The sequence below is a fragment of the Zosterops lateralis genome (assembly GCF_965231275.1).
Source record: "Zosterops lateralis genome assembly, chromosome: 11".
Classification (NCBI taxonomy): domain Eukaryota; kingdom Metazoa; phylum Chordata; class Aves; order Passeriformes; family Zosteropidae; genus Zosterops; species Zosterops lateralis.
The window spans coordinates 9684138-9709243 of NC_139771.1; the positions used below are offsets into that span (position 1 = coordinate 9684138).

General features: G+C 45.0%; 1 protein-coding gene across 4 annotated transcripts; it reads right to left on the reverse strand.

The window, feature by feature from the left end:
* Positions 1-521: 521 nt before the first annotated feature.
* Positions 522-10334, reverse strand: LOC310913878 (membrane-anchored junction protein-like). Of its 4 annotated transcripts, none has more exons than XM_083869680.1 (9): positions 10254-10334; positions 9516-9642; positions 9161-9218; positions 7841-7916; positions 5317-5442; positions 3958-3989; positions 2001-2073; positions 1751-1895; positions 522-1041 (listed from the first exon to the last, which is right to left on the reverse strand). In XM_083869680.1, exons 2-9 carry the CDS (start codon positions 9614-9616, stop codon positions 996-998), a joined length of 657 nt encoding a protein of 218 aa, XP_083725806.1. In that variant the 5' UTR covers positions 9617-9642; positions 10254-10334; the 3' UTR covers positions 522-995. The 4 variants fall into 4 exon arrangements, with proteins under 4 accessions (XP_083725806.1, XP_083725807.1, XP_083725805.1 ...); XM_083869681.1 differs by lacking the exon at positions 10254-10334 and adding an exon at positions 10213-10238; XM_083869679.1 differs by lacking the exon at positions 10254-10334 and adding an exon at positions 9763-9874.
* Positions 10335-25106: the final 14772 nt, after the last annotated feature.

A 25106-nucleotide genomic window follows, 5' to 3' on the forward strand; every position in this document is an offset into this window, starting at 1 on the left:
CAGCAGCAAGTCACACTCGATGCCACAAGCCAACCGCAGGGTACAGGCTCTGTGCACAGTGTGGCCTCTTGCTTTGCCTGTGCTCCCACCCGGCTTCTCTGCAGATTTCAGCCCCTCCAGGGGTGGGAGAGGGTGGCCCTGGCTGGCAGGTGACCCCCATCCTGCTGCCCACTCCCACTCCTTCAAGGGGACAGGGGAGAAAGGCAAATGTGAGAAAACACTCATGGGTAAGATACAGACGGTTTAATAAGGGAAAGAAACTCTCTCGGGAAACACTTCATCACATCACACTGTGGCCAAGGCTGGCAGGGAACTCTGGAGGCCATGGGGCCCAAGCCCTTGCCCAAGCAGAATCACCTACAGCCAGCTGCCCAGCTCAGGGGGTGGTTCAAAAATGACAGATCATTTTAAAAGGATAAGCATGGTGGCAAAAAGCTGCCTGAGTGTGCCCTTGGCATGTCTGAAATCTTCAAATCCAACCTCATCCCATTACATATTGAATGCATAAATAATTGCCCAAGTTGTAGTGTAGTGGCAATATCTAATATCTATTTATCCATCATTTTGACCTTTCTAATGCTGTGAAGCATAGTACTGGAATCCATCTAATACTAGAAACCGCTGCTGCTTCTTGAAGAGAAGGAGTATCTTCTGCATGGGTAAGTCTGAGTAAAACAACACAGAGTTCCAAGCTGATGCTTGTTTTATTAGAATACCACATAACGTGAAATTCACAATTTATGACACATCAGGATCAAAATCTTAAAGTTTCTTACTCTATTCCAAAACCTCTAAGATGTGAAGAAAAACCCAACATGTTGTTTTAACCTAACATCTTCAGAATGTTACCTTGAAAACGTTGGCAAAGAAGAATTTATTTTAAAGCATTTAATAGCTGAGACAAGCAATGTGAAAAGAATGAATTACAGAAGAAAAAATACAACCCAACATTCATACTACAAATCTACCTTTCCACAACAATTAGTACTTCCAGGTCATTTTTTTCCACCAAAAAGATGTTGTAGTGGCGAAAAGATGATGCTGGGGAAACAATAACAACAAGAGCACATTAGACTTAAAATACTTTTCTGAAAAGCTTATTTGTCCAACAGAAAGACACTACAAAACAATACGGAGGGAAAGTGAAAAAACAGAGGAAACAATGAATAACTTGTGCACTAATGGTCTGGCCTCAGTCATTAAAGGAATGGCGCACATTGCAATTAACAAGGAGTATTTTTTTTAAAAAAACTAACAAAACCCAGCAGCTGCCAATATCCAACTGGTGCTGTGCAGTGATGGACAGCACTCACAGGATCCAGCCTCAGCAGCATGGAGAACTCCTTTAGGCAGCCAGCAGGTGTCTGCACAGTGACACTGATTTCCATTTAGAATGGTGCCTTTGGGAGTCAAGAGTTATAAAATCCAGATTTGCTCAGTGGCCAAAGAAAGATCACATCCACCTTAATGGGGCTGAAGGTCTATCTGGGAAGACCCTTTTAGCTGGCATTTCTCAGCTGAGAAAAGCCACTTTGTATCAGGGATGTGATGGAGGTTCAGTGACCCTCTCTCATCAGGAGTTTTTCCCAAAGACAAATGACATCCCTTTTTTTTGCCTTGGGAGACTTTGGTTTAGCCACAGAAAAGATGTCTCCATCCTTCAAAATGATGGAGAACAAGCTGGCACTGCCAGAATCACAGGCTTGGACAGAGCCAGGACTCCCTCTGGTCATCAGTGCAGGATTAGTACCTTCTCCAGAACTGTGAAAGACCTCTTCCTTCTGACTTCATGCTTCCTTTCTTTCCTGTTTGGTCCATTTGCTGCAGCAGCTGCACTGCACCCTCAGCCTGACTGCTTACTCTTTTTTCTTCAAGGGGAAATTCCACAGGTTCCCCTGTAAGAAACAGCAGCAAGAACAAAACCACAACCCCGCTCTCTACCCACTCCCTGTGTACCCAGGGGAATGAAACTCAGTGGAATCCAGAAATTCCTTACTCACAGAAACTCAGTTGATCACAGTCTTTATTAAGGGATGCTGGGCTAAACTCAAGCTCATTTGCTTTGGAGGAATTCTAAAAGGAAAAGGGACCCAAGAACTGTTACATAATGCTAAATTCTATTGCACAGAGATTTTTGTAAGCTTGCTTCCGGAAAGTATTAAAAAACAAGGTCTACACTCTTTGTTGTGTGGTTTCATTTGGGGATTTTCTTCTGCAACAATAAGGACTTTCTTCACCAAGGTATTTTTACACCTCCCTCGTCAGGACATAACATAAAGCTGTAATTCATTTAGAAGACTTTAGCATACCAAACAGTAAACTAATAGTAGCTATGGAATAAGCAGAGATTTCAAAAAACATGAACAGGAGAGCTGTGGGAAACAACAGCCCGTGGACAGTGCAGGCCCCTGGATATTAGCCTGTTTAAGACATAGTCCTGGGACACACACTCAACTTGGAAGGGACAAAAATGAAATGTGCCATAAGCAAGAGGTGGGCCAGGAATACCCGTTAGGAAGGTGATCAACAACACAAAGTACCACGAAAAACAAAATAAGCATACAAAGCCACAACAAAATCATCAGGTAGGCTTCTATAAGAGAGTAAACCCTAAAACAGTGACAGGTCCTGATGGTGTTTCCCTTGCACTAATCTCAGAACCATTTAGGTTGGAAAAGCCCTGTAAGATTGAGTCCAACGACTAGCACAGCACTGCTAAGGCCATCACTAAACCATGTCCCCAAATGCCACATCTAAGCTCAGGTTAACACAAAATTCCAAACCTCTGATGGCCTGAGATCTTTGCAGTTTAGTCTGAGACCATTAGCTAAGTTCGGAAAATTCTCTGGAGTGACAGGCTGAGCGCTGAAAATGCAATCCATTGAACAGTTACGTGCCCTGTGCCACTTCTTTGCTCCTCATTTCAAATCCAACAACCCAAAGTCGATCTCACAAGTACTATGTAGACAGATTTCCTTCCTATTTAACAAGACCCTTCCCTTCTTGAAGGGAAGCATTATAAAATACTGGGTGGATTTGAAACCAAAGCCATACAGTGTTGATAAACTGAGAAGGAGCCTTGGAAGAAAGACCAGAAAAATTCCAATAAAGTACAGGAGCTACTGACATGTTTTTATCCAAAACCTAAACATTTCTTCTCCTAGCCTTCAAAACATTGCAAATTTGGTATTGATAACAATTTATTTTGAGTTTTCTATTTTAGAACAAAATCCATAGTTAACGTACATTCGTATTTTGCAAAAATTGTTCCTGCTTATACACTGAACACCAAGAAAGGATTCAGGACTACAACAAGCACTAGGAGGTCAGCCAGAGAATTATGCTCAGCATTTTTAAACAAAGTATTTTTTTTAGGACATCCTATTTCCCCCATTTTCAGAGGACTCACAAGGAATGTAAGTAGCAGGAATGCAGAGATAGAAAAATTCCTTAGAGGAATTTGGACACTTCCTTGAAGGAATTTGGATTTGAATTATTCTTCATTAATTCACTTCAGACACTAGCTATATTGAAAATAAAGCTACCCTGAGGTCTCATTACATAAAAGCTTCTCAAATTAGCATAACTTTGCTGTTTATGACATAATACCTAGGGAACTACTTAATTTACTCAGCAATATCAACCTCAATCACAGACTCTTCCAGTGAAGAAAACACTGGACAGCTCACTCAGTCAGGCTTGCAGAAAATCCATGGAACTGAAGGCAGCAGGCTCTCAGGTCCTGATACAGGACTGCTTTCCAAGCCCAGCGGAACTGCCAGAAGAACTTCTCTCCCCTTGGATGGTTCTACGGGAGAATTCGGTGCCACTTTACACTGACTGACTATCTCCTAGCAGTAGGAGAACTCTGAGATTGCCTAAAGGCATATATTCTGCTTCTCAGGAATACTTTGAACATAAATTAAACAATTAAACAAAACCAAATGCACAACTTACAAGCTCATCACTGCCCTTCTTTACTTCTTCACCTGCAACAGAGGTATAAAACTTGGTGAATATTTAGACTGGACTTTCTTTAACCAACTGAAAAGTAGATTTTTGCATTGCACTTCCTCTTCCAGGAGCAAGATAAACTACTGTGAAACAGTCTGGACCTGCATATGATATACTGAAATAGAAAATGTTCAAATACAGCTCTTTCTGAACCAGAATTCCTAGGTATGAACACCAGATATCAATGGGATGGGACAATTGCTTGTCTTAAAGAAGTGAAAAGTGTGTTCAGAAGAGATAGGCCTGAAGAAGAGTTAGCATCTCACTGTGCTTTGGGCACCAGATAGACAATGCAAAGACATCTGGAACACAGCCTCTAGAGAATACTGGCCTGCTGTAGGACGTAGGGGATTCATACATATTTCCCTGAGGAAATATCTCCACGAAAAGGAATTTGAGACATCATCTGAAAGTAACAGTGCCTCACACTGTTCTTAATTTTAGAACAGCAATGCTGTACAACTATCTGGATAGGACAATTAAATACTGGAGCAGGTGTACAGGGAAGTGAGTGAACTCTCCATGGTTAGAAGTTTTTACATCCAAACATGGGATGTTTGATAGGGAATGCAAATAGGCGAGACTAAGAAATTACTAATTGGCCATTTTATAAAGATCACATTATCTGCTAAGCAGTCATTAAAAAAAAAAAAAACCAGTAACTTTTTTCAGAGCCTGATAATCAGAACAGGAAATAGTAAGAATACTCAGTTTTCAAAACAGGGGAGTTTAAATGTAGAGTCCCACAGAGGCCTTAGCTGTGGCCTGAGGTTGTTCAGAGAATTCATAGAAAACCTGGAAGAAGAGACACTATTGAGGTGAAAATTTTTGTTTATTATACAAAAGACATTATTACCATGATTACTATCATTATTTTTTCTACAAAAATCCATTATATAATTAGGAAAATAGCAACAAAGACTGTAATGTTCTATGTCAACAAATATAGTCAAGCACAAGGAAGAAAAACCTGTGCCTCATATACATGTATGTGCTGGCTCCAGTCCAATGACTGACATTAAAAAATGAAGGTTGGGAGCCACTGGGCATTGCTACATAAAAATACCAGCTAAAGAGTCAGCAGTGTTTGGAAATACAAAGGGGAATCCAGGGAATTTTAGAAAAGCAACACGAGACAATAAAGAACACCCAGTTATGCACTATTTCAAACTCACAGTACAGTCATCCCACATGCAGTTTTCTTCTCTCTGATTCAGATACAGTAGGTGAAGGACAAAAGAAAAGCAAGACATAGATCATAGATATTTCCAGAAATTACCCAACATAATCACAGTCACTTACCACAAGATACGTTTTGCTGAAATGGGTTCAATTCTAGATACAACGTACAAATGTAGGGATAAGGCACAAGATGGACATTCTCATGTTTGAATTTCATCTTTGATACTCTCTCCCATTTACTCAAATCTGAGAAGAATGGTAAGACTTAAAAACACAACACTAACATTTCAAAGGAGCATGAGTCCTGAAGACCATGTCTTCTAAAGCCTCAGAAGTCATAGCACACTGCACATGTGCACGAGGGAGCAAATACAACCTGTCACTATGAACTTGTGAAACTGCACCAGTAACACACTACAGGAAACACTTTATCCAGGTTTACTTATCCACTGTCCCATCAGTCACCTGTATTAATAATGTTCTGTTCCCTTAACTGTGTTTGGCTTCAGTACTGACACCCTCCTGCAAAAAACCATGCCAGGCTCTTCTAAACCTATGCATAGAAAAACCTCTCAGCAGTCTTCCTAATTAAAAAGGAATTATTTTAAAATTTCATTTAAAAATTGAAAAGTATTTGGATTAATGGAAAAAAGATAATTGACATGATAACCACCACAGTTACAGCCATTCCTTCATGTGAGTGCAGTTCTGACATCCAGGAGCTTCTGCTTGGAAGAACAAATGGTGCTGGACATAAATCTCCTCACACACCTCTGATCTCAGGGAGAAATACATGAAATTAATACTGTTAGTCCACATTTGCTAGCAGAAACTAACATCCCGGGGACAGAAGATGATGAAACATTGATACAATCAGTTCCTTTAAGGACTGAAATTGTCTGGTTTTTTGGCTTGAAGGACTCATAGCTGGTGATTAACAAAGAGTCACTCTACAGAGAGGAGCCTGACACACCAATGGTAGGACAGCTCCTCCTGCCAGGCCTCTGAGCTCACAGTTCTCTTCCAGGCCCAGTGCCAGCTAAGCACATGGATGGACTTAAAAGTTCTAGAAATACAAGTTTGTGAACCAAACACTCCTCAACACATAGGCAGAACTGGCTGAGCTGTAGAGAAGCAAACCAATAATGCTGGTTGTGTTGGGCGTCTCCTGTATAATGATGCTCTTGGCTACCTAATCTTATTGACTCTAACAGGAATAAACTGCTGTCGTATGTACCTGCGTTGGACAGAGAAAAAGGATGACCTCATTCCTGCTTGCTATTAGGAGGCATAATGCAGTCTTCTAAGACAGAAGGGAATGCCTTGGAGGTGTTCATTACTCCTGGGCACTCAGAATCACAAGAGGTCATGTTAGATCTGATCCAAAAGCTGACACACCTTTAGGACTGGAAAATGCTAACATTTAGCTGAATTACTTTTCAACAAAAGCCTCAGGAGAGTAGCTTCTTAACCCATTACGCAACAGCAACTACAACAGAAATATTAATGGTTACCGTATCTTTTATCAAATTATTGTTGATTTAAATTAATAATCTGCAGAATATGTAGCAGACACGACTAAATTCTGTCCAGTTACATAAACCAGAAGAAAAAAATGAAGGCCAGTCTTGGTGCACCGCGATGAAAAAACACCTAGAAAGCAGAAGAGCCCGTACTACAGCTGCTAGCTAGAATAATCCAATCTCAAATGCCTCAGCACTTCTATATCAAAAGTGAAATCCCAGGAAACTACACTCCTCAAAACCAGTGCATGCCAATAGTTAAGTATCAGCTTCTACACGACTATGCTGTGCAATTGCACAGAGCTTTTACAGCACTGTCTGTGGACAGCAGGCCAGACTGACAGCAGCTCAATGCCTCTGCAAACTTCAAGGAAGACAGAAACCAGTCCCACAGGAGCGAGGGGCATGAGCACAGCAAGGTGAATACTGTGCAGATGACATTTGCTTCACATTTGTTTCTGGGTTTCAAAGATGTACACTGAAGAGGGGACCAGGATAACTGGATGACAATCTTGCAGTCTTTGTGTGTTCAAAAGCCTGTCTGGACTTCCAATTATCTTAGCTCAACTATTGCTCCTTGTAAAGTTCACTCTGTGAGGTGCTTTTTGCTTCTCTCAGCCATCTCTGTAGAGACACGAGCACAGACTCACACTTGCTCACATCCTCCATCCTCATGGTGGTTTAACCTTGAGGGACCTCACGAGAACAGCACTGTGAGTATCCCTGCCCATGGGCCAGCACTGCTGGGCCTGTAAGGAGTGTGTTACATCCTACAAACCTTTGAGAACAATGCACCAGCTGTGCTTGCAAGCACACGAGGTGGGCTTTACATACACCTGGCACTTTATATACACCTTCACTTGCTCTGGCTAAACCTAATTTGGAACACAGGGCCGTTTGGATGAAAACACTGCAAAACACTCTTGTCACATAAACTCTCTAGTGAAGGCAACATCTGAGGTGTCCACAATACCTTTGGCCAATGTCAAACTGCAAAGATCGAAGCAGTGCTACTCCAGCTAAAGATCTGCACACTCCTACACATAAATGTTGACTTATGCAATGCACAACAGATACAAGTCATTGAATCTTTTCTTTTATGAGTAGGAAAGAAAGGATACATGGAAAGACAATGAAGTGGTCTGTAGAAAATGGATGTAAATCATCAAGATTTCCAAGGATTACTCGAATCACTTCCTGCAGAGGCCAAAAAAAATAAACAAAGGAAAAATATTAAAAGCAGAGTCACAATTCCACAGTCAAGTATGCTTTCAAGGCTTGGGAAAAAATTAACATTACAGTTTGCATGAATCATGGAAGACCAATTTCTAGATATTCTGCTTTTCCTCCTCCTTTTCTTCTTCCAGCTCCCTCCCACCATTTTAGAGTACACTGCACTGACTCATAGAAATTTAGGTGAATGAGATTCTTAATCTTGAATTAACATAGAAGTAGCACCATGGAAAATGGAGGTGTGCTTTTAAATTTAAGAAGTTTTAAATTTAAGGAGTGTCATTTTATTTTTCCAGCAAAACACACATAGCATTTACCTACTCCTCTTTCTCTGAATAGTGACCCAAACTGGTTACAAGGGAACTGCAACTAAGCCCCAACAAACTCTACCTCTATAAACACAACTTTTTCTAGTAATACTTTTCAATATTTTCAAAAGTGAAAAAAACCCTGTAATTTTTCATATAAATTAAAATTAGCACATTTTCTGCAGTGTGGTTTTTAATACTATTACTGTACTCTGAAGATTTTTAGAAATTAAGTAATAGGAAGGAGCTTTTTAAGCAGGCAGCATATTTATCTCAATTTCTTAGTAATGGCAGGGGCCTTCTGTCTCAGGAAGAAGATGACAACAACACAACTCATCAATTGTGACCATCAGTTTGTGCTTGGACACGAAACAATAGCATTGTTAAAAGAACACCCATTGGTTCCACAGTTTCAAGGAAAGCATGTGCAATGTAGCATTAGATTAGCCTCCATCAAGCCAGCTCACCAGTACTGCCACAGCTCCTGAAAAACTAAGAGAGATTAACAGCTAGTCAAGCCTGACAACTTGAAAACTGTGGTCAGTTTCGAAGTTGAGACCGAAATATTGGGAAAGAGCTCCTGCAAGAATGACTCTGAAGAGGAATCAAGACAAGAACTGAGGGCGACTAGCTCAACAAACAGGAGTTTCCATTTGTCCAATTTTAACAGTCAGTAGTTTCTTTGGAATATTTCAAACAAAAGCATGACTCTTCTACACTAAATTTTGCCTGTTGAGGAACATTTTTCATTTATATAATTTTTTTTTTCATGCCCAGACTGTCTAGGGAAGTTCCCCATTACTCACACTTGAAATGCTGCATTTGACAAAATGATCTCAACCCCACAACATGCATATGATTTGTTCAGCCTAACACCCATCAGAGATCCTATGGACTTGCCTCAGCTCCTACCTCTGATTCCTTGGCAGCACTTTCAGTGAGACTGAGATTGGGAGAGCTGCGAAACAAAGAGAGGGTTGGAATCATCCCAGCCAAAATGCAATGAAGCTACATTTCATATAAGAAATTAAATAATATATTATATAAAAATATAATTCCCACTGAACAGGAAAAAAAATTAGCAGGCAGATTAATTCCTAATCTATTACTCTTTTAAAAAAGTCCCTGATTCACAAGGATTGTTCCGTGTGAACTTTCTACCTACTTGTGTTTTGTGTTTTAACATCTTATATTAACTCACTGCCACATGCAGTCAACAAACAGCAGGCTGATTTCTTGGCTTTAACACACATACCTGTTGAAGTTTCCATACCGGATTTTAAATTTGTACACATGCCTGCCAGCATGAAGAAATCTTGTTTCGGGCAATGGGTAAGTGAATGGTTTCAGCGACATCTGTCTCTCTCTCCCCGAACGCCGGACTAGGAGAGCATGAGAGTCAAAGGTTAATTCCTAAAATCCCTCACCACATCTCGTTCTGTCATATGAAAAGACCACGCAGTTTTTCTTCCAGGGGACATTTGCAGGGAGAACTCTCCTACCAAAGGGCCGATCTGAGCGCCCCTTTCAGTGGCGCCGTGTTTTCGAGCAGGATGCCAGGACAGCCCTGGGGCAGGCGGCCACCTCGCCTTCAGCTGCGCCGCCCCGCAGCCGTCTGTGCCGAGCTCGGCGGAGCTTTCCCGGGGCTGGCACCCCCAGCCCGGCCCGGCCCGGCCCAGCCCCTTCCTCCCGCAGAGCCCGGCGGGGAGACCCGGCCCGGGGCGGATCCGGCAGCCCCCGGGAGCCCGGCCCGCGGGAGCGCCTCGCCCCTCACGGCCGCCGCCCGTCCCCGGTGCCCCCGGGCTGAGGCGGAGAGCCCGGGCCCGCTGGAGCCCGGCCGGGCGGCGCCGCGGACACCGGCCCGGCGTGTGGCCCGCCGGAGGCGAGATGCCGCCGCCCTCCCGGGGTCGGGCCCTGCCGGCCCCGCTCCGCTCCGCGCCCGCCGCACACACCGAGCGCTCGCCTCCGGCGGGGCCGGGCCGGGGCTGCGCACCGAGCGGAGCCGAGTGCCGCTTTGCCGAGCGCGGCCGAACCGCGCCGGATGGAGCCGAACCGAGGGGAGCCCGGCCCGATCTCGCCGAGCCCGGCTGAGGCAGGGAGGGGCCCGTGGGCCAGGGCGGGCCCGCAGCCCCCAGCCCCTCTCCTCTGTCCTCTGAGGGGAGCGGGGCAGGACGGGCCGGGCTCGGCCGGGGCTGGGCCGCTGGGGTCTTTCCTTTTCCCACGGCGTTCATATCCAGGGACAGACACAGCATCCCTCGCCTCCCGCTCGGTGAGGTGAACACCCCTGTGTTCTTCAGTCAGTTTTGCTTTCATGGGCCGACTGTGTTAGAAAAACAATTTGTTTCTTTTCAGTATTTGTCAGACCACCCAAAACTTTTGCTTCCTTCTCCTGCTGTTATATATCTAGGTGTGACTTGTTTGAATGTCTTACAAACAGCTTTTCTGGTTTATCTTTCCTTTCTGCAGGGTTTCTATGGAGGAGAAAAGCCTCAGAAGGGGAATGCTTGAAGATCTACCAGAAACATTTCAACACTGGGCAGAAGTTCTCAGAGAGAAACTACTGTCGTATCAAAGGCAGGCAGATGATTACTATAACTTCTGTCTGAGAGGTAAATTCATTCAGGTAAGGCTTTTCATTTCTTGTGTATGTAATTTTTCAGTATGTAGCCGAAAAGACTAAGAGGTATGCTGTTGTCTTAATCCATATCATAATCCATAAACAAAATACTAAAATATATGCATGAGACAGGAGACAACTGTTTGGAAGAAGTTCGAGGTGAAATCCGACCTTTGAAAATATTTGTTCTTGTCCAATATACACTCTAGAAATTGGATGCATTAAAATGGTATTTTAGCAACAGGAGGGTATTGTAATTTGCTGTATTCACAGGAGACATCAAAGCAATTACCAAATAGATTTTCTATACATTTTGGTATTTGATAAAAGACTGCGTTATATATGCAAGAATATAATTTTTAATGTTAATGCCATTATGTATCACAATTTTTTTTATTTTGAGGAGTAATTGATTAAAATTGTGATTTCTCAGGGGTTTTACAGTCAGGAGCTGTAGTTTAACCAGAAGTGTGGTAAATTACAGATAGACCCCAAACTGCATGTTATCAGCTTATTATTAGTTTCCTTTGAATAGCAGATTATGAGACATACTTGGTTTGTTATATATTGCTATTCAAAATATCCTAGCATTCAATATAGATAGTAATGTGATTACTGTCCCCCCATGCTTGTGCAACTGTAGACATCATCAAACCTAAAATAAATGCAAAATTTCTGCTCCTATTCATTTATGTATTAAAAGCTGTGAAGTACTTGTGTCCCCTCTGGAATAAATCCCTGTGTCTCCTCAGAGCTGCTGCTTTGCAGTAGAGTTTGAGCACATTTTGCTGCAGGTTTGGATCTTAATAACTGGAAGGAAATTAATGTGTTGCTGGGTGATTCTCATAGGTTCTCCTGTTCTGTAGGAGCTGCATGGCAAGGTCAGTATTCTGAGGGAGGCAAAGCTGCTGAAGGCAAGCAACGTGGAGCATCCAGGGCCTTCTCCCACCTGAGTTTCTCCTGGAGCGTGCTGGGTGTCATGCTGGATGTTTAACCTGGCTTTGGGGTGTTCTCCTGCGGTCCCGGCTCTAAGTGCTGCCCCTGAGCCAAGGCCTTGCTGTGTCCCAGCACTAAACCCGGCAGGTGGGTCCTGCTTTTCCAGCCCTTTAATCCCACGGGCAATCCCAGATTCCCGGAGCTCCCCTGGGCCCAGCCTGGACTCGCTCCCTGGGAGCTGCACTTCAATCTGCCTGAACCAAGGACCTCCTGTTTGAAACTTTATTCCTGCTGTTTTTCCTCTTGCAGGTAGTTGGCAAAAAAGGAGAGAGCCAGTAGGAAGTGAAGCCACAGGAAGGCCTTATCCCAGTGCAGGGTTCTCACTTTTCTCTCTGACTCCTGGATAAATGCCTGATCATAACCAGAGACTGTCCATTTGATTTCCTGCCCTTTCCAGTAAATCGTTGCTTTCAGCTGGATTGTGTTCCTGGTGTCATCCTCCTCCTCCTCCATGGATTTGTCAATAGAATTGCTGTCTTTTGCTGAGTTGCATTTTGTTATTCCAGCAATTGTGGCTCTTTGGTTCCACTGAAACTTCCCAACTCTGCTGAGAGTTTCAGCTGTCAAATACAAGTAAGACTGGAGTTTCTTTGGATTGTTACTCCCACAAATTAGAGATCATTCTGGAATAGGAGTAAATAGGCATGTTTAACTCCCTCTTCCCTTGAAAATCAGAGCAGAGGAAGCAGATTTGAAATCATCATTCCATGTACTTCCTGACTGTTCCAAAACTTTTCAGTGTTAGAAATTTCCAAGGTTGTTTTGTAGGCAAGCTGGGAGTTAGATATTATTCCTTCCTTTTATTTGATGTTTTTCCTCTCTCTGATTTTAGTAAGGCAATATTTATTTTTTCCTATTTTCCATCCGAGTTGGAATTTTGCTACTTCTTAGGGGACATTTCCAAGGAAATTTACCCAATTAATGTTGGTAAATCAGGAATTGTTCAGCACCATATCCACAGAATTCTGGGATTTCCCAGGAAAACTTGTTAAGTGTTTAATTGCCATGATTCATCTCTTTCTGAAGTTCAATTTAGTGCGTTTTTTATTATATAAGTTCCGTTAAAACTTAAATCCTGGCCTAGTTCCTCTTCCTTGGACACAAGGGGGTGGTTCTTTCCTGCCTTGGCACATGTGGATGTTCATCCAAAGTGAACTTCCTGCTAAAACAGAATTTGTTTCCAAGCAAAACTGGGATTTGTCTAGAAAACCTTATTTTCTGGGAGGCACTGGGTTTGTTTTCCCTATCCCTTTATAATCCACGATGCTCCCAGAGCTCTGTTAGGCAATGGCCTGAGGAGAGAGTTACATTTATTCAGTTTCATATTTTATTTTATTTATTATTTTACTTTTTATTTTTTACTTCTTGATTTTTGTATTTTTTATGTTAAATATTGTATTGTGGATAATGTTTTAATGGGTTTTTTTTTGTTTGTCTTGTATTTTTTAAATGTTTTTGGTTTATTTCTCTTATTTTTATATTTTTTATTATTTATTTTTTTATTTTTATTTTTCTTTATTACTATTTAAAATCTTAATTACTCCTATTTTTTTAAATATATGAATATTATTTCAGTTTTTACATTAATGTTATTTATTTTGTATTTTTAATTTTTTTAAATTATATTTTTAATTTATTATTTTAGATTTTATTTCTTCCGTTTCTGGGTTTTTTTTTTTTTACTTTTTTATAACTTTTGAGTTTTCTTTTTTATTTTATTTTATTTTATCATGCTGTCTTTGTTCATTCTTTTTTCCTTACTGTTTTTCCCCCGAGTATGTAGAAGTTTGGCTGTTGGGAAGAAAGAAGTTGAGAAATGACCTCCCTGTCCGCTGGACGTCTGAATAGAACTGAGAGCCCAGTGAGAGGAAAACCTCTGTATTTTCTGCTAAATTAAGAAACCTGAACGGAGAAAGCTGTGAACACCGTGGTGCCTTTTTTTTCCTTTCAACTCCTTAACAGGTCTCGTTCTCCCCATGCAGAGCAGTAACTCGATGTCGAGGTGTATTTCAGAGGCAGCGATAAAACAATGTAGACATTTTATTTTGTAACTCTCTGAACCTCCTTGTTTATTAGCCAAGAAATCCAAAATTAAGCAAACCAAAAAAAAACCTCAAAACAAAACCCCCCACAAACAACCCCCCCCTCCCCCACAGCACGCAGAAAGAGAAAATATGCCCATATTATTTTAATAAAGATTAAATATTTACCCCTTAGAAAACCAGGGTCCTTCAATTCTAATTAACTGTGGTTCTGATGTGTTTGGTTAATGAATTCATATAGTTTAAAATATCAAGAAGTAAATACAAATTGAAAAAAAAAATACAAAAAAAAAGAAGAAAAATATAAGTAACAAAAAGAGAACTATAAAATATGAAAAATAATATCAATAGATCCACTCTATATTATATGTTCCATATATTATAATATGTAAAATATGCCTACTATAATGTACATGATATAATAGATAAATTGTAATGATTAATAGAAATATCAAAATAAGAAATAGAAGAAATATTGAAGTGTAGCCTAAAATGAAGGCTTTTTTGTTTTCGGCTTGGTTGATGGCAGGATTCTCGTAGTTGTTGTGGTTGGGGGTCTTTTGGGGCATTTATTTTCGGGGATGTTTGGAAGGGGAATTTTGGCCACGTTCTTTTCTGTCTCCGCTCCCTACGGCGGCGCTGCCACCGTGTGGACAAAGAGCGGTACTGCAGCTCTCCGCCGTGCCGTCCCCGAGGGCCCGTAGCAGCCCCGGGCTGTGAGCTCACGGGCAGTGTTGCCGCCCGAGCGCCGAAAGATCACGGCCAAAAAGATGGGAAAAAACCGCGAGGACTTCGGACACGTGGCAGACGGCTCCCTGCGCGCGACCTGGACCACGGAGCCGCCCGGGAGCGATTTTCCGCGGCGTACGCAGGTGTGCGGACACGAGATGGGGGCTGAGCGGCGCCACGGCAGTGTTTGGGCAGTCGATGTAGTCAGGCGCCTGTGCGAGCAGCCGAGGGGGACATTTAGGAGGGGGCCACAACCAAGATGGCGGCGCGGCTCGCGGCGCTCGACCTTCTAAAGATGGCGGCCAAAAAGGCGGGAAATAGCGAGGACTCCAGGTATGTCTACCTGGCTGCCTGAACAAAAACTCGACCACGGCGCCACCCGGGGGCAATTTTCTGTTGCGTTTCCAGATGTAAGGACACGGGCTGTGGGTTCAACCGCGCCGCAGCTGCGTTCAGGTAAGTTCATTTAGTCAGGCGCCTGTGTTAGACACCGACGGGGGCCTTAAGCGTGCCACAACCAAGATGGCGGCTCGACCGGAACTGGCTTTAGCCACAACTAAGATGGCGGCGAGGAGGGACGGAAGTGACGTCACGCTCCTCGCAACCGAAAAGACCCGAGGCGTGACGGAAATGACCGAGTGTTGCCGAACAGCCGAGAATAGCCGACGCCTGACGGAAATCGCCGAGTTTCACCGAACAGCCGAACCCAGCCGAGTTGCCCCTTCACCAGCATCTCAAGGTCCTTCCTAAACTGAGGGGCCAGAGCTGGACACAGCACTCGAGGTGTGGCCTCACCAGTGCTGAGTTCAGGGGAAGAATGAGCTCCCTGCTCCTGCTGGCCACACCATTCCTGATCCAGGCCAGGGGCCATTGGCCCTCTTAGCCACCAGGGCACACTGCTGGCTCATGCTCAGCTGCTGTCACCAGTGCCCCCAGGTCCCTTTCTGCCTGGGCACTGTCCAGCCACACCGTCCCCAGCCTAGAGCACTGCAGGGGTTATTGTGGCCAAAGTGCAGGACTCGACACTTGGACTCATTAAACTTCATTTTGTTGGACTCTGCCCATTGACCCAACCATTCCAGATCTCCCTGCAGAGCCCTCCTATCTTCCAAGCGGTCAACACATGCTCCCAGCTTTGTGTCATCCGCAAATTTACTAATGGAAGATTCAATACCCTCATCCATATCATCAATGAAAATATTGAACAGAGCTAGCCCCAGCACAGACCCCTGAGGAACACCCCTGGTGACTGGCCGCCAGTTGGATACAGCACCATTCCCCACCACTCTCTGGGCCTGGCCATGCAGCCAGTTCCTAACCCAGCAGAGAGTGCTCCTGTCCAAGCCCCGGGCTGCCAGCTTTTCCAGGAGTGTGCTGTGGGAGACAGTGCCAAAGGCCTTGCTGAAGTCCAGGTACACAACATCCACAGCCCTTCCTGCATCCACCAGGCAGGTCACCTGGTCATAAAAGGAGATCAGGTTGGTCAAACATGACCTACCTCTCCTAAACCCGTGCTGGCTGGGCCTGAGACCCTGGTCATCCTGTAGGTGCTGCATGATGAGACTCAGTATAAACTGTTCTATTATCTTGCCAGGTACTGAGGTCAGACTGACTGGTCTATAATTACTGGGATCCTCCTTCCCACCCTTTTTGTGAATGGGTGTCACATTGGCCAGTTTCCAGTCTTCCGGAACCTCACCAGTGAGCCAGGACTGATTGTAAATGATGGAGAGTGGCTTTGCAAGCTCATCTTCCAGCTCCCTCATCACCCTGGGATGGATCCCATCTGGGCCCATAGATTTATGAGCATCCAAGCATCTCAGCTGTTCCCTGACTGCCTCCTCTTGGATAATGGGGGGACTATTCTGTTCCCTGACACCATCTACCAGCCCAGGAGGACAGTTGTCCTGTAGGCAAGTTGTCTTCCCACTGAAAACTGAGGCAAAGAAGGCATTAAGCACTTCTGCCTTCTCCTCATCAGCAGTTATTAAGTTCCCTTCCTTGTCCAATAGAGAGCAAAGGTTAGCCTTACCTTTCCTTTTACCATTAATGTATTTATAGAAACACTTTTTACTGTCCTTTACAGAAGTCACCATTTGGAGTTCAAATTGAGCTTTGGCCTCCCTAATTTTTTTCCTACATTCTATAGCAGCCCCCTTAAATACTTCCCAAGGGACCTGGCCCTCTTTCCAAAAACGGTACATCCTCTTTTTATTCCTGATTTCATCCAAAACCTCCTTGCCCATCCAGGCTGGGCGTTTGCCTCGTCGACTGGTCTTCCGGCACACGGGGACAGTCTGTTCCTGTGCCCTCAAAATCTCTGTTTTGAAGAACACCCAGCTTTCTTGAACTCCTTTGTTTTTAAGGGCTTCTTCCCAAGGAACTCCCTGAATAAATCTTCTAAAAAGGCCAAAGTCTGCCCTCCGGAAGTCCAATGTAAAAGTCCTGTTGATGTACCTCCTGATTTCACCAATTATTGAGAACTCTATAATTTCATGATCACTCTGCCCCAGTCGTCCTCCAACCACCACATCTTCCACCAGCCCATCTCTATTTGTGAACAATAGATCCAACATAGTCTCTTCCCTGGTGGGCTCATCTACCAGCTGTGACAAAAAGTTATCATCCATGCACTCTAAAAATTTCCTGGACTGCCTCATTTCTGCTGTATTAAGTTCCCAGCAGATGTCTGGCAGGTTAAAGTCACCCACAAGAACAAGGGCTGATGATTCTGACACAGTCTCCAGCTGCTGATAGAATAAGTTGTCCACCTCTTCTTCCTGGTTGGGTGGACAATAACAGACTCCCAGTACGATGTCAACCTTGTTGGCTCTCCCCTTAATTCTCACCCATAGGCATTCAACTCCATTTTCATTAGTTTCAATACCTATGGAGTCAAAAACCTTCTTAATATAAAGGGCCACCCCTCCACCTCTTCTCCCTTTCCTGTCTCTTCTGAAGGGCCTGTAGCCATGGAGTGCAGTGCTCCAGCTGTGTGAGTCATCCCACCACGTTTCTGTGATGGTGACTACATCACAGCTTTGCTGTTGCCCCATGACCTCCAGCTCCTCCTGTTTGTTACCCATGCTACGTGCATTGGTGTACATGCCCTTCAGCTGGGCTACTGATTTCAGCCCTAACTCAGGCTTAGCACCCTTGGGTCTGCTTCCAGGCAGCCCAGCTGCATCCCCTTCCCCCTTCAAACCTAGTTTAAAGCCCTCTCAACAAGGTCTGCCAGCTCCTGAGCCAAGAACCTTCTACCCTTAACAGAGCGATGTATCCCATCTGGTTCCAACAGAGCAGGTGCCGTGAAAGTTGCGCTGTGATCAAAGAATCCAAAATTTTGTCGACGACACCAACTTTTAAGCCACTTGTTAATGATGTGACTTCTCCTATTTCTTCCATCATTTTTCTCTGCCACCAGAGGGACTGAGCAAAACACTACCTGGGTCCCTGTCTTATCAACCACATGACCCAGTGCCCTAAAGTCCCTTTTAATTGCCTTGACACTCCTCTTCTCAATCTCGTCACTGCCAGCCTGGAGTATCAGCTGTGGGTAATAATCAGTGGGCTGAATCAACCCAGGAAGTCTCTTAGTAATATCCTTTATCCAGGCCCCAGGGAGGCAGCAGACTTCCCTGTGGGATGGGTCTGGGTGACATATGGGGCCCTCTGTTCCCTTCAGAAGGGAGTCACCTACTACAATTGCCCTTCTTTTCTTCTTGTTCTTAGAAGTAGAGATTTGTCTTACAGATGAATCCAAATAGGGAGGCTCACTGGGCAGATAACGTTCCTCTAAATTCTCCAATTGGTTCTCCAGAGCTAGGGCCTCATATCTATTTTGAAGTGGCACCTGGCTGGGAGATGGAGGTTGGGAGAAGTTTTTATTATTACCTCCCTGAGTAGGAACCCTTTTCCATTCCCCGTCATCTACCGGGTGCTCTTCTATTGCCTGGGAGTGGGAGTCATACAAGTCCTCTGAGTCCAGATGGGCATCCCTTAAAGATGGAAGGGCTGAACTCCACCAGTCTATTTCCCTTTCACTTTCCCTGATACTCCTTAATCGTTCAACTTCCTCCCTAAGCTCAGCCAGCAGTGAAAGAAGGTCATTCACTTGCTCACACCTCAGGCACCCCTCCTTCACATTATCCCCTGAAACTAATGATAAGCTCAAACACTTTGGGCAGGAATAGGTCTGTACAGATGCATCCTTTTTGGAGGGCTCCACTTGGTTACATACACTAATACCAGCAACAGTTTTTGACCGTGTTGAAACCATTACCACAAGACCAAACAGCCAGTAGAAACACCACGAACAACACAACACACAGTACTCCTTACCAGCAGAGAACTAGCAACCCTGCCTGCTTGCCCTGCCTGCGCGAACTGCCTTGGCCATGCCCCTGTTTGCCCACTCCTGTTCGCTGCGCTCCGGGTCGCCGTGCTCCATACAGACCTCTTATAATGGGCCACTCAGCAACACAGGGAGCTCCACCCCTCGCTTCTTGAATGACTCACAACAAAAGGCAGATAAGACCAAGTGGCGCCTCCTCCAGGACCTCCGACAAATTAATGATGTCATTGAAGAGATGGGTTCTCTCCAACCAGGGATGCCTTCCCCGACCATGCTGCCACAAAATTGGAATTTGGCTGTAATTGACATAAAAGATTGTTTCTTTCACATTCCTTTACACCCTAACTATGCTCCTCGGTTTGCTTTTTCGACTCCAAACATCAGTCGAGAGGCCCCAAGGAAAAGTTACCACTGGAAAGTGCTTCTGCAAGGCATGAGAAAGAGCCCTGTGATTTGCCAGTGGTACATCTCTTCCCTGCTGTCCCCTGTACGTGCAGCCACACACCAGGCCATTATCCATCATTATATGGACGATGTACTCGTGTGCGCCCCCAACGACGATCTGCTGGCCCACGCGCTTGACCTTACAGTGTCTGCACTGGTTGCCGCAGGGTTCGAGCTGCAAGAATCAAAAATTCAAAAGATGCCACCCTAGAAATACCTAGGACTCGAAATCGGAAAGCGGACCATTGTTCTGCAAAAATTGGCAATTAAAACCAAAATTGAGACATTGGCAGATGTCCATCAACTGTGTGGAGCATTGAACTGGGTGAGACCTTGGTTAGGTTTGTCAACTGAAGACCTAGCACCCCTTTTCAATCTATTAAAAGGGGGAGAGGGGCTGAGTTCCCCCAGGTCACTCACCCCAGAGGTGCAGAAAGCCCTAGGAAGGATCCAAAACATCATGTCCACGAGGCAGGCAAATCGATGCAACCCAGATTTGCCTTTCTGGTTTATCATCCTCGGGAATCTGCCACATCTTCACAGTGTCATCTTTCAATGGGACGAGAGTTACCACCATCCCCAAACAAGAGCGAGGCAGAAGAGATCCTCTTCTTATCATAGAGTGGGTCTTTCTCAGCCACCACAGGTCCAAAAGAATGACAAAGCCACAAGAATTGATGGTCGACCTAACCTGGAAGGCCAGAGTCCAGATTAGGGAACTGGCTGGTTGTGACTTTGAATACATTCACGTACCAATTCAGCTAAAATCAGGCCAAATTACAAAAGCTATGCTGGAACACCTGCTTCAAGAGAATGAAGCTCTTCAATTTGCCCTCGACAGCTACTCAGGCCAAATTTCAATTCATCGGCCTGCCCACAAAATTTTTAATCAGGATGCTCAATTCAAATTGGCATTAGAAAGTGTTCAGAGCAAAAAACCCCTTTAAGCGCTGACAGTTTTTACTGACGCGTCCAGAGGATCCCACAAGTCTGAGATGACTTGGAAGGACCCTCAGACTCAGCAGTGGGAGTCAGATGTTGCTGAGGTGGAAGGATCCCCTCAGGTTGCTGAGTTGGCCGCTGTCATCAGAGCCTTTGAGAGGTTCTCTGAACCGTTAAATCTTGTAACAGATTCGGCATATGTCGCTGGAGTAGTCTCCAGGGCAGAAAATTCGATCCTACAAGAGGTGTCCAACACAGCGCTCTTCGAGCTGCTCTCAAAGCTAATAAAGCTAATCTCCCACTGAGAGCAGCCATTCTACGTGATGCATACAAAGTCACACACAGATCTGTTGGGGTTCATCGCGGAGGGTAACAGGAGGGCAGATGCTCTTGCTGCCCCTGCCGCAGTGGCTCCGTTGCCGGATGTTTACCAGTAGGCCAAAATCAGTCATCAGTTGTTCCACCAAAATGCGCCAGGCTTGGTCAGAAGGTTTCACCTGACCTGAGACCAGGCCAAGGCCATTGTGGCGACCTGTCCCAGCTGCCAGCAGCATGCTGTACCCACCCTGCATGCTGGAGTTAATCCCCGTGGGCTGTGCAGCAACAAAGTGTGGTAGATGGACGTGACGCACGTCTCTCAATTCAGGAGATTTAAGTACGTTCATGTCTTAGTGAACACCTTCTCAGGTGCAATCTATGCTTCTATCCACACAGGGGAGAAGTCTGGAGACGTCATCAAACACCTGCTCCAGGCTTTCTCTTTCATGGGCATCCCCAAAACAATTAAAACCGATAACGGTCTGGGGTACACATCCAGGGAGTTCTGCAGCTTCCTGCAGCAATGGGGAGTGGAACATAAAACTGGCATCCCCCACCCCCCAACGGGTCAAGCAATCGTAGAGAGAACTCATCAAAACATCAAAAGAGTTCTCAACCAGCAGACTCAAATTCTCAAATTGGAAACTCCCCAATTTCGCCTCGCCAGGGCCTTGTTCACCCTGAATTTTCTTAACTGTTCCTTTGAATCAATGAATCCTCCCATTATCCGCCACTTTGGAGGGAACAAAGATTTGAAAGAATGTGAACGGCCACCAGTTCTTGTCAAAGACCCGGAGACCATGAGGACAGAGGGTCCTCACGATTTAATCACTTGGGGACGTGGCTATGCCTGCGTCTCAACACCTGAAGGACTTCAATGGGTGCCGGCCAAGCGGGTGAAACCCTATGTTCCCAAGGTCTCAGGAGGCAAAAACCGTCAGGTGGCTGAAGTGTCCTGGAGGAGGAAAAAAAAGGTCCCAGGTCCGGACAGCGAGAGGTTTCCTCTCTCCTTCCAGATCCCTCTGTGGTTCTTTTCTAATTAATTTACTTTGCTCTTTAGTTGCAGATCTTGTCCAACCAAAATGTTACACCTGAGAGCCCCGTCGCTGTCCTGCGTCTTTCAAATCGCGGTTGTCCTTGGTCTCTTTGGATGCACCATCCCGTGGATCGTTCCTCAGCCAAAGGCAAATGTGTGGAGGACCCTCGCAAAGGCCATGGGGCAGGATCACATTTGCCTGTCCCAAGGCTCGGCCGAGGACCTGATTTCGTCCTGTCTGGTGGGGATCCCAATTAAAGAGGCTGAGTATCCCCCCACACTCCTCAATTTTAAAGATTAATATAATAAAGGAACGCTTGGTTGCCAATCCCAAGCTCTGGAGGAGTTCCACCTCCGGAGAAAAATCAAGCTCCCTGTTACCAACCCCCTGGTCCTGTGGAGAGATTGGGTTTCCACCTCCCTTCCCTGGGCTGAAAGTGAGCCTCAGGAGCTGGAACTCCTCGGCTCATCCCCTGCCCCCTTCTGCATGTTTATCCCACCACAGGGCCAGGAAAAAACCTTCTCCCAAGTTCTACAAACCAAAGGTGAGTATCTCGCCAACACGTGGTGTGATACCATTACACACGTAAAAATGGCTTCAACCCCAAGTTCAGTTCCCCTTTCCCTCCCCAAAGACACCTTCCTAATTTGCGGCGACCGTGCATTTGCCGGCATCCCCTCTCGTCTCACCAGAGGTCCATGTACATTAGGCAAACTAGGCCTGCTCTCCCCAAACAAAACACAAATTATAGATTGGTTCGTTAAAAATTCATCCATGCATGCACCAGTCCAAAAAAAGGATTTGGCAGATCCCAACCCGGACTGTGAATCAGAAATTATCCACTGGTCCAAGGCCACTGCCATAACAGTGTTTTTGCCTTGGGTCTCAGCGGCAAAATCAATGGGGGAATTAGGCCAATTAGAGTGTTGGGTAGCTAAACAGGCAAACCTCACTTCAAATGCCTTATCGGACCTCCTTCGAGACGAGGACGTAACCAGACAGGCGACCATCCAAAATCGGGCGGCCATTGACTATCTCCTCCTTCTCCACCATCACACCTGTGAGGAGTTCGAGGCCTCTGTTGCTTCAATCTATCATCTCGGGCTGAGGACGTCCGCCAGTCCATCAAAAAGATCCGAGACATGGTGCACGACATGAAAGAAGAGACCAAGGACTGGTTTGATAACATCTTTGACAATTGGTTCTCACAGGTTGGATAGGGTCTGCTGTTAAGACTGGTTTGTTAATTTTATTTTTGCTTTCAATTATTGGGATAGCCTTTGGACTTATCAAAAAATCCACAAACAGACTTGTTGCCAACGCCACCTCCAAGCTGAGAGTGAATCATGTTCGGATGACTTCTCCTTCTCCTGGGGAGATTAAAATGCAGGACTTGCCCCCAGAAGAAGAGGATGAAGAACTGAGCTTTGAGGACTTTGGGCCCGAGGCTGAAGGGCAATGGGCCGTTCCCTTTAAGGAATGGCTGATCGATCAGCAGTGGTTCAGGGACCTCTACCCCGAATCAGAATATGATACCCCTCAAGCCCAGTTCCACTCATTCTAAAATCCGTTCTTCAAATAAAATTCAAAGGGGGAATTGTGGCAGTGGGTTGATGAGTGCTTATGGTTATCCTTTGCTGATATGTTATGTGTTAATGTTGCATAGTTCATGTCCTGTTACCCCTTATTCTCCCTATTCTTAGGACCATAAAGCAGTTACCTGTCAATCTTGTTGTTTACATGGCACCCGGCCCTGCCATTCAACCAGAGACCTCTCCCAGTGTCTGGAAACTTCTGGGAAGAGTCCTGGGCGATTGATTAGAAGTCAGGGTTTCCCTCTCCTACAAGTTACATTATGCACCCTGAGTCCCTGTCATTGGTCCCCATGCTCTGCCGTCCCACGTGTTCCTTCCCCCCCCTTTAAAAACTGTAATGTTCAGGTGTTCGAGGTCTCTCCGTCTGTCTTCCTGTTACTCGGAGCCTCGGCCCTGAGGTGGAATAAACCTCAGTTGCTGTCTCAAAGGAGGGTCCTGTCTCTCAATTCATCTGCACCTTAGTAGTGACTCTACTTCACTGGCTCAAAGACCCCTGTGTTGCAGCACACCTGCTCACCTCTGGTGCTCTGTAGCTGGGCTTCACTCGACTGTTCAAACACTACTCAAACCAGGAACTCACTTTCAGGTAGGTATTTCTGAGGGTTTGTTGGTGCTGTCCCTTGCCATAGTACTTGCTATGCTGTGAAGGGTGGTGGTGTGCAGAAGCTTTTAAATATCTGCTCATTCCTGTTACTTCTAATATAATTACCTTTTTGCTGCTGTAGTGTCTGGGCATCTAACATGATGCTGGTAGCTGCAGTAGCAAAGCCCTCAGCCCTTCAGAGATCATACAAGCGTTAAAAGATACAGGCCCATAAATCTCCAAACCTCTGAAACAGCGTGATGTGAGAAGACAAATCTCATTAACTGTCCAGTATTCATTACCAACTCTGCCCACTGATCAAGGGAAACGGACAAATTCTACTACTCTGAGTCTGTAGAAGTCTGTGTTGCTAAAGAGCTCATGTAAATGTCCTTTGAAAGCAGCTTCTTTTCAGCAACATAGGCAGTTAACCTTCTCTCTTATCCCAAACTCTCTTACCTGATCTGTTCTACCACCTGTGAATTGTCTCCTTGTTCCTGCTCATGCCACAGCAAACTAAAACAGGGACATGATCCTGTTAAAAATAGAGGCTTTAGTTCTCTTGCTTGTATTATCATGTTAGTGGATCTTTATGTCCTGAACATAGTTATCATAAAGCCATTTGTGCCTAAAGAACAAGATACAGGCTTGGAGGTAGAAAGAGGTAATGAAAGCTTGAAGCAAGAACTTAACCTGCTCCATCAGATCCTCCCTAAAACGTAACACAAGACCTCAATGAAATGGTGCTCTGTTGTGGTGTGTTCCTGATTTTCCCTCTTGTTCCACATAATTGGTTTAGTCCTAAGGATGGTGCTGTCACTTTTCCTGCCCATCAGGTTTACCATGACCTTTATTCCAGACCCTTCCATGCCAATCTGCAGCTGTACCAACCCCTCACTTCTCTGTCAAGACTTATTCCTTCTCCTCTATCTAGAAAGTTCTGTGTTCTCCAAGACCCTGTTGGTCCATTGGCTTTGTACCCTCCCCATTGGTTATAGTCCTTTGTACTTCCTCTTGAGTTCCCCACCTACTGTGCCCACATTGGTTGTTTCATTGTTCCACCCCTTGTACCACCCCTTGCCTAAAAACCGCTGCCCCACTGCGTCCATTGCTCTTCTCACCCTGACTCCTTCAACACCAATAAACCCTGTTGGAACCTCACAGAGAGAGCCTCCCTTGCCTTCTTTAT

What these genes read in the sequence shown, in the direction of transcription:
- LOC310913878 (XM_083869680.1), bottom strand. Translation starts at nt 9,616, where the DNA reads ATGTCGCTGAAACCATTCACTTACCCATTGCCCGAAACAAGATTTCTT. An exon ending in AATCAGAGGTAGGAGCTGAG is followed by an intron (nt 7,917 to 9,160) that starts GCAAGTCCATAG and finishes TGGCCTCTGCAG; the next exon opens with GAAGTGATTCGAGTAATCCT. An exon ending in TCAGCAAAACGTATCTTGTG is followed by an intron (nt 3,990 to 5,316) that starts GTAAGTGACTGT and finishes CCTCTGTTGCAG; the next exon opens with GTGAAGAAGTAAAGAAGGGC.